At 39.6% G+C, this 9,521-nt stretch overlaps 1 protein-coding gene across 1 annotated transcript in view; it reads left to right on the forward strand.

Annotated features, from left to right (window-relative positions):
- Window positions 1-2,746: 2,746 nt before the first annotated feature.
- Window positions 2,747-9,521, forward strand: part of insig2 (insulin induced gene 2) — a 17,138-nt gene continuing 10,363 nt past the window's right edge. Inside the window, exons 1-3 of the mRNA XM_005751575.1 lie at window positions 2,747-2,912; window positions 5,434-5,642; window positions 6,108-6,280. Of these exons, the coding sequence (XP_005751632.1) occupies window positions 5,524-5,642; window positions 6,108-6,280 (292 nt within the window). The 5' untranslated portion in view covers window positions 2,747-2,912; window positions 5,434-5,523. The remainder of the gene's footprint in view (window positions 2,913-5,433; window positions 5,643-6,107; window positions 6,281-9,521) is intronic.

Here is a 9,521-nt window from a genome sequence, read left to right on the forward strand (position 1 = left end):
TGAAGTAAATAAATAAAGATGTGTTGTCCTGCTTTGAAAAAGCATTGTTTTAAATTTACATAAAAATGGTCTAAATAATAATAATAATAATAATATATATATATATATATTTGTTCACTGGAGTGTGTGATCAGTTTCATTTATCAGTTACAAATGTATCTTCAAATGAAACCAGCTATTTATCTGTTTATTTATTTATATTTTATATTTCTAAAATGTATATTTCACAGTTACTGTAATAAACCATCACATCCGGTTATTTCACAACTTAAGGCAGCAGTAAACATAGTAGTGTGACTGTTTACCTTTTAATATTCAATAACATAGTTGGTGGAAGTTGAAGAGGATCATTTCTATTTAGTTTGGTCTTCCTCACACAGCACCTCCTCACATTTTTTAACAAAGTGTAAAGCAGCAAGCATCACCCGTGATTCTTACCAGCCGAGGTGGCCATGCTTGTTTTGTGTTTTCCAGTAAATTCCTGCGATGTTGTGCCTGTTTCGGTGGGATTTTTCAGTTCGATCAGTTTAATGTGTGAATGAATCTAAGAAGATTAACCTGGCTTACGTGCTGCAGCTTGTTAAAGAAAATGCGTGTGTTTAGAACAAATATAGATTCAATCCGTGCTTAATATATTCGTGTAAAGACACATTTGGATTTTTGTTGCTAATACTGATTTGATTTTGTTACAGTCAGATTTTCGCAGATTAATTTTTTTGCAGTATACTTAAAGAAATGAATACTTTTTTCAACTTTTTAACTATCCTTCATCCTACATAATGCTCTTTGTTTCTTGTAAGAAAGGGCTGAGATCTCAGTAGTGATTAATGGAGGTTAATTGCACATGATGAGATCATGGTGTGGTGTAATTCATGTGAAAACACAGGAGAAGACATTAGTGGCACTTGGTCAGGTGGCAAATCAGCTGTCCACTGAGTGGGCTCTTGAAATGCTCGTTGAGATGGAGGACATGTGGGGGAGTGGGGATAGGTGTCAATCCTGAGCTTGAGGCTACACCAATGTGGAACTTCAAGGCAAATGAGGGGCAGAAACTGGAATTAATGCCACATAAGAGGCTGGGACTCTGGGCCATATTGCATGTGACTGGAGCAGGTCTTTTATGCTCATAGCGCCTGTGGCAATGGAGAAAAGTGCTTAAGCATGGTGAGACATTTTTTCTATAAAAGGACTGCAAATGGATTGAAGCACATTTGGTTCAGATTGTGTTTTTCTCATGGTGCACTTGACTAGTGTCTTCCAGGAGCTGGTTAGATGCATTATGGGTCTGGAGACGTTGTACACCCCTCTCACCTTCTGAACCTCCCTCCAAGACATTCTGTCTCAGACGATTGTCTGTCTTTGAGGCAATTAGCTGAGTTTTAAAAATCATTAGTGTGCATGTTGTGTAACTTAAATGTTTTCATTTAAACCATCCTTTGAATATTCTGCGAACTGTTTCCACATAAAAACAAATGTGCAAATAAATAAAGTTTATTAATAACATTACACGCATAGTTACAAAACATTAAAAGGATTTTTTAAATAGCACACGCTGGACTCTGAAACTCCAAGGAGCTCAGTGAAGACCCAAAATGATGATTAAATTTATACCACTTGGCAATGACTCTTGTAGCCATTTCTAAACAGGATAAGATCAGTTCAAGCAATTGTATGTAAGTACAGCTTTTCTGGATGTGTCACCACTTTGCCGGGGGCTGGAAGGAGATCCAAAGTGACCTTCAGATGGAAAGAAATTGTTTCAAACTGTTAACTCTAACTGTTAAAGCACCTTGAAGCAACTGTGAATTGGTGCTGTATAAATAAATTGAACTGAACTTCACGTCAATCAAACCTCCCAAAATATCTAGAAATGATAGAGGACACAACTTTGCTGGACTCAGTGAAGGTACAGCACTCTTTTCAACCACGTGAGCACTACCAATTACTGCTTAGTGTAGTACAGTCCAGTTTATCATGTAGGACTCGTGTTTAATTCTAATTTGAGTTTATTCCAGGATTTTAGTAAATATATTAACAAACAATTTCCCTCAGTTCAACATTTTTTCAGCGTTAAGCTTTCTACAGGTATTTTTTTAAAGATCCATAGCATGTAGACTCCAGTTAACAGATAGAGTTAAGTGCTATAGTTGACAAGAGAGCATGGCAAGCCTCTTTCTGTTAAAACCATTGTGTACCTAGGTATAATCCCCAAAACACCATCAGGAGTTGCAGGTCTCAGTATGCTGATTACAAAATAGCATAAATGAGGATTAAGAGTAATCCACAGCGCACGGTGACTTTCTCACTTTTTCATTACTGTAAGCCAATCACACCACAAAACAAATCAATAAAATAAATAAATACAAAATTAAGTGTACGTGTATATGTGAGGATTCTTTTGAGTGGATAAAAACTAGAGTACAACGCTGAGCTGGGTATTGGGGCTGCTGTATTAAGCTACAAAAGATAAATTTAATTGCTCACTAAATTAAACATGGCCATTGTCCCTTTCCTAGTTATTGAGGCATAAACATTTCGCATGAAGCGACTGTGAATTAAAAACTATATATAAAAACAATCAACAGTTGAAACTATTTCTACAGAAGAATTATCCAATAGATCCTGTCTCTCATCTGTCTCTGCTTCTGCACAATTACAACATCGCTGGCATTCTTTTATAGTCCAGAGCGATTGGGTTAACGTTCCGCACACATCCAATCACATGACGCGTCATTTTTTGCGACGCGGTTACGTCATGCCTTTAAACGCGAACGGCTAGCCGTTCATCCGGAAGTAGTCACAATAGGGAGAGAAAACTCTAGCTCTTCGTCTGTTTCAGTTCAGTGTTACACGACGAGCAAAAGCCATTGAAATGAATAAATGTGTAAGAACAAGGTGTTTGTCGGCATAAGGTAAGAGCTTGGACCTTAGCCAGTGTGCTATCACGTACACGACACGTTCGTTCTAGCTAACTATTCAGTGCTTACGTACACACAACGAACTTCACGTTAAGCTAACCTACGTTACCTCGGCAGCTGCGTGTTTTCTACTGTGACTATTTAATTGGGGTGTTTAGTTGTTTCTTTGACATGTTTTGGTCGCCACCAGGTAGTAAAGGACCGGTAAATGGGGGCTGTGTTAATCGGTCTAACGAGGGCAAAATGCTGCGGCAGCCCTGACGCCTGCTAAAAATAAAGCTTTAAAGATACAGATACAGATACGTGGTATGAGTGAATGAGGGGCACACGTGATCTACTGGCTCCCCCGATTCAGCCTTGCATAAAAGACGCTAAAAGTTTCAGTAGTCAAATCAGTACAGTTAATTATCCAGCGCAAGCTCACCATTCATCTGCTCAAACTGTTTGTAGATAGAAAAATATCGCAGCATTGTATTCAGCATTGGTTAATATAGCTGCTGGTACATCTGCTACAGTGATATGTAAAAGTATTTGTCCCCTTCCCGATTTCCTGTGTTTGTTTAGTTTTTTTTGTATGTTTGTCACACTTAAATATTTCAGGTAATCAAACAAATTTAAATATTAGACAAAGATAACACAAGTAAACACAAAAAGCAGTTTTTAAGTGAATGTGTTTATTATTTAGGGGGAAAAAGGCCAAACCTAAATGGCCCTGTGTGAAAAAGTTATTGCCTCCTCCCCGTTATAATGTAAATTAGCTGTGGTGGATCACCTCTTTGGAAAATCGGTAAAAGTGATTGAGAGCCCTCAGCCAAAATATTACAAAGACAGTCATAAAGCTGTGGGACTTCAACGAACCACAGTGAGAGCCATTAAGTTACCCCCAGAGTGGTAATGACGACTCATCCAAAAGACCCCAGAACAAGATTCAAAGAACTGCAGGCTTCACTCGCCTCACTTAAGGTCAGTGTTCAGGACCATAAAGAGACTGGGCAAAATGGCCTGCATGGCAGTTCCAAGATGAAAATCCTTGCTGAGCACAGGAACAGGCTCATCTCAGTTTTGCCAGAAAACATCTTGACGATCCCCAAGACTTGATGCCATTAGTACTATAGGTCTATATAATAATGGATTCTGATTGTAGTTGTACATACAGGCTACTATAGAGCCAACCCACAACAATCTATCTGTAGTTGAATACGACAGCAGCTGCTACTTTGAAGCATTTAAAAACGCAAGAGCAAGAATTAATCTTTAATTAGTTCAATTAATTAAATCAGTTACTTTTCCTCACAAGTGTACTGGCACTCCTTTGTGCTTGCATTTTGTGCAGTGCTAGTATTAGCAACCATAATAAAGTACTTGAATGGTAATGCTAGTAAAAGATTTTGATGCTTTAGGTGGATGCAGACTCATTTGTCTCTTTTCCACTGGTACCCACTCGGCATGACTCGACTCTGCTCGGTTTCAGTCATTTTCCATTACAACTGATTGCCAACTAAATGTGTGTGAAGTCGTTATAGCAACGCGGCTTAAAGTCCCGTGGCATCATTTCTATCTGAGAAACAAATGCGACACAACAATGGAGGAAATCATGGCGATGGTATAGCTGCTGTTCGGTCTGTGGCTTTGTACCAGACTTGGGGAACGTGGTTTTGGTGTTTCTGGAGTCATTTCCCTCGTCAGAGGGTTTCACAAATAGTGGTTTGGATTATTGTGCAGGAGTCGCTCTCAGAGAGTGCATCCTTTGGAAGCCCCTCCCCCTCCTTTTTTATTTTTATTTTTTTTTTAACTGTTCCTGAATTGTATCCAAATGTAATATGATCCCTTTTCTGTGGTCACCAGCTCTCCACCAGTAAAACCCACCAGTAACATCTTCCTGTTCCTGCTGATAGTGAAGCAAAGACCTAAAGTCATCACTGTTCTAATAATCACCTCGGCTCTTTGCCTCAGAGGAGAAATGAACATGCTCGACACAGTTTAACAGCCAGCAACCAAATATCCACATGCATACATGGATGGTGGTTACATAATAGTGTATTAGTTTTAGATACATGAATTCAAGTTGCACAGGTTGTATACATGCAGTCAACCACTCATTCTATCTATATATACAGGTCATGTTTTTACAGTCACCTCTATGCATGGTTACTGATGGTACAAGACTACATGAATGAGCACAGATTACAGGAATTGCTGATCATGGAGTATAGTTGGGTGGCTTGTGTTGTAATTACAAACAAACATGGAGTATGTAGACTTTTCTGAACATACACTCTGACTTTTAGTTCTGAAAGATACAGAAAGTTTTAACGTTAGAAGCTGTGTATATAATATCTTACACCATAAATCCTTTAGGTTAAAAAAAAATGTTCTAAAACTTACTATGTAAAACCATTAGGTCACCCACTGCATGTAGCACCCAGCTAACCTACCTTTTTATGATGTTCTGATTGAAACAGAAAGCAGCCTAATTATTCTTTTTTTTTTTGTTTTGCCTGTTCTTGTTTTTCAGCGTGGTTTGGGATGTCAGTGGAGGACATTGACCACACTAATGTTTAAAGATGTCAGACACCATCTGTAATTTCCTGAATTAGTCTTACGAATGTCTCTAACCTTGACGACGATGAGCGGAAGAACAGTGACCGGCGACCAGCAGCAGTGGTCGAGGTCTGGAGAGATGCAGCATTCTCGTGGACCATACATCTCAGCTATCACCAACAGGTTAGCTCTGTGTGCTACAGAAGGTCTCCATAAGAAGAACAACAAACTCCCATAGTGCCATTTTTACTGTCTTTGCTGTTTGTTACATAGTAAGGTAAATCTTTCATTAGTCTTTTATTCATTGAACATTGTAGCACAGAAACTGTAATCTGAGGCTAAGTTGTCCTGCTAAAACTCAACACTGTATGCAGGTAATCTGGGTGTGACCTGGGTAACAAGGTAGCCAAGTTGTCCACTAATGGTCTGTCCCAGCTCCTTCAGTATACTTTTAAAAGTATTCATGAGCAAGGTGAAGCCCAATTCATCACTGGTACAATTCTGGTCCAAGAGAGTGTGAGTGTGTGAATGAAGTGCTTAAAGTACAGAGAAAAAAGATCTTTGAGTGGTCAAGAAGACTAGAAAACACAATAGCACCTAAATACCAATCCAGACCAGCATCCTGACGCCTTTTATTTTGCTCTGCAGGACGACCAACCTGTTGATCCGAGGGGCCATGTTGTTCTCTGTGGGCGTCTTCCTGGCCCTGGTGCTTAACTTACTTCAGGTACAGAGGAACATCACCCTGTTTCCCCCTGATGTCATAACCAGTATCTTCTCTTCGGCCTGGTGGGTGCCGCTCTGCTGTGGGACAGCTGCAGGTGTGTGAAACGTTTCCCTTTTCAAAATGAGGTTCAAAAAAATGTATTTTAAGTGGCAGGCGAGATAAAAAGCGAAAGAAAAAGTTCAGATGGAAACCACAAAATGTAGCTAGACAAGAGGTTGTGAACCTCCTGCCCCGGTGCTGCCTGTGTCTCTTTGCCCATCTCCAGTTGCTCCCTCTGGAGTTGAGAATGATTTTAACGTCTTTGTTTATCATTGCTGTAAGTAATTCTCGATGTTCTCCAACTCTGTGATGTAGGGTGTAGCTAGAAGTGATACTTGCAACTGAAGTGGTATTTACCTAGGCTAGCTTGCGCTCTAGGATAGCCGCTTCGACGAAAGCTTCGAGTCCTTAGCAATAAACTTCTGCTTTTGTGCACAGTGCTATCAGTTTTTCATTATGACTGGGAAACACTTCAGGAGCTGTGTTCATCAACCAGTTTGAACTTTGTAATAATGTATGGTCTTGTGGACACCACTTTGTCTTGGGTCCTTTTGTTTACGTCCATAACGCTCGAGGAAAACAAAGACAGAGAAGGCAAATCTAAGCTCAGATAAACAACAACAAATGACTTATTGTGTCATTATTTATTTAACAAAATTTAAGCTAAAATGCAGAGTAAGAAACAAAGAACATCCTTAATGTTTTTATGGTAATCAAGAGGGAAAGAGGCACTGCTGTTGCTCTGAGATTTACCTTTTTTTTGCAGATTTAACTGAATTGTAGAAGATCTAAGCAGACAGATCAGCTTGGGTACTTAGGCACGAGTACCAGTCCTGGCCTTAAATTGATGTCTGCTGTCCTTGATATAGCCTAACATTGCCCGTTACCACATCAGCCGTGCCTGCAACAGTCCAACATAGTGCATCCCTGTACATTTCACAACAATACTTTAAGGTAACCTGTTTAGCCTGCACTGCATCTACCATGATTTCCAGTTTATCAGACACCACTGAGCAGGCCTTACCTCTCCTGTCCCGTCTGTCCCGCACTTATCATACACTTTTTTTCTCCTTGGGAAATACACACTCTGTACAGCTCACAGACACACCGTGGTCCAAAGTGGCACTTGTCTATGCTCTGTTTATGCTTGCTCATCTTCTACAATGCTAGCAAGAGCTGTCCTCTAGACGGTTCTGCGATGGTACTGAGCTAAAATCTCCATGTTGTTAGCTGAAAACGACACCAAGCAGCACACTAAAAATGAACTCTCTGTATAGCAATAAGTATTAAACTGCTTTTCAGGTTAGATTACTCACTAAGTGAAGGGTACTGGAAAGAATATCGCTCCAGTCTCCTTTATGCCTCCAGTGAAATGAATCTTAAATGCTCCACAGCTACAAGCAAATTACTGAGCATGCAGCAAAGGTACTAACCTCTGGGTGCAACAGTGTCAGCCTTCACCTTTGAACCCGTCTGAAGCTCATTGGACGCTATCCATCTGTGTCAGGCATAGATAGATCTTTCCTACTTAAAATGAGCAAGTTACACAGTAATAAGCAGAATATTTTGTGAGCACTCACCAGGTGCATGATGGTATTCAGTTTATTATACAATTAAGACACACAGTTTATGCATTTTCTGAATGTTAACTCATTCACTGCCATTGACGTCTATAGCCGTCAATGGCAGTGAATAAGTCAATGGGTTTAATTCATTCACTGCCAATAGCTGGCAGTGAACGAATTAAAATGGTGTTCCACATAAATTTAAAGGTAGAATTCAGCAAAAACTGAAAATATGTTAACTCATGAAGGTCTGAGTCTCAAATCTATACATATGTGCGAATACTAGGTATACGCACATTTTTTTATTTTTACTATTTCTAATTAAGTTTATTTATTTTTTTTTATTTCATTGATTTGTACAAACACAAATAGGACTCAGAGTTGCATGCCAAGCTTTGTAGCCATTCTGTTTCAGAGATACATGCTGATAAATACTCACAGGTGGTAAAATGTTAGATATTTACACCTGCTAGTAATGTTGACAGCCTAACTGATGCTGTGTCACTTTTGTTATAGGGCCCCAATGTTTTGCATCTGCACAGAGATTTTAAAGTGTCTCTTTGATAATGAAGGTTATCAAACTAATATGACATCGAAATGTATTTATTGATCTAAAGACAGTCCCTGAGTCACTGGTTCTGGCCAATCAAAAAACCTTTCAGACACATGCACTAACTGTTAGTATGATGAAATGCAGTGTACTTGACTTTGAATTGGGGTTGTCAAAAAATAAATGCAAATCCATATTCAGATATTAATCAATACTAAAAATGTATATTGATCTTAATTTGCACCCGTATTGATACAAACTGGCTTCCTGTAGCTGACTTCACCCTGCAGACACAGCTGCTCCCACTAACATGTGTCAGTGTTCATGACTGAGCAGCAGTTTGGGAAACATTTCAATAGGACAGTAATGCTCCTGCTTCAATCAACAGCACTGCTGAGTCAAACAAATAATCATTTTCACAATAAATTTGTGATTTTTATAGGGGTGGCTGCAAGATAATAACCCCGAGTTGCTCTCTGATGCATCCATCGGAGTGTGAATGTGTGTGACTGTAGTTAGAAAGCACTAAGTACAGAGAAAGTGCTTGTGAGAATGGGTGCGATTGGGTGAATGTGGCATGTTGTAAAGAGCGCTTTGAGCATCAGTCCATTTACCATTTATATAAAAGCATACTTGTTAGTGCTACGTGGCATTTTTAGAAAAATTATGCACACTATACAATTCAGTTTTATTTATACAGAAACAAATCACAACAACGGTTGCCTCAGGGCACTTTTAACATGACGATAACTGTGCACGCACACACATCATTACATTGAAGGTTACAACATACCCGCCAGGCTTTTGGTTTATTGAAATGCTGTCTTCTGGGTGTGATGCTGCCGATGGAAATGTAGAGCAATGCCTGCTGCTCCCGAGTGGCTCCGCACAGAGCACAACAGCCCGAGGCTGTCTTAATCCCCAGACACACAGCGTCGCCCACAGGAGCCTGTCATTTCCACCTGTTGTTGAAATACACAGTACTTTGTATCCCAGGGGACGGCTTCTGCATTCTGTTGAAAGTGCAGAAATAGTTTCGCTGCTGTAGTAGCTAGGTTAGTGGTTTCGTAGATGCGTGCTGCAATGAAAATAATCTTTTTGTAGAGCTGGGCGATATGAGATTTTTTCATATCACGATATGTTTTTTTCATTTCAGGCGATAACGATATCTATCACGATAT

Source organism: Pundamilia nyererei, unplaced genomic scaffold (genome assembly GCF_000239375.1).
Source record: "Pundamilia nyererei isolate P.nyererei 1_Seehausen unplaced genomic scaffold, PunNye1.0 scaffold00316, whole genome shotgun sequence".
NCBI lineage: Eukaryota > Metazoa > Chordata > Actinopteri > Cichliformes > Cichlidae > Pundamilia > Pundamilia nyererei.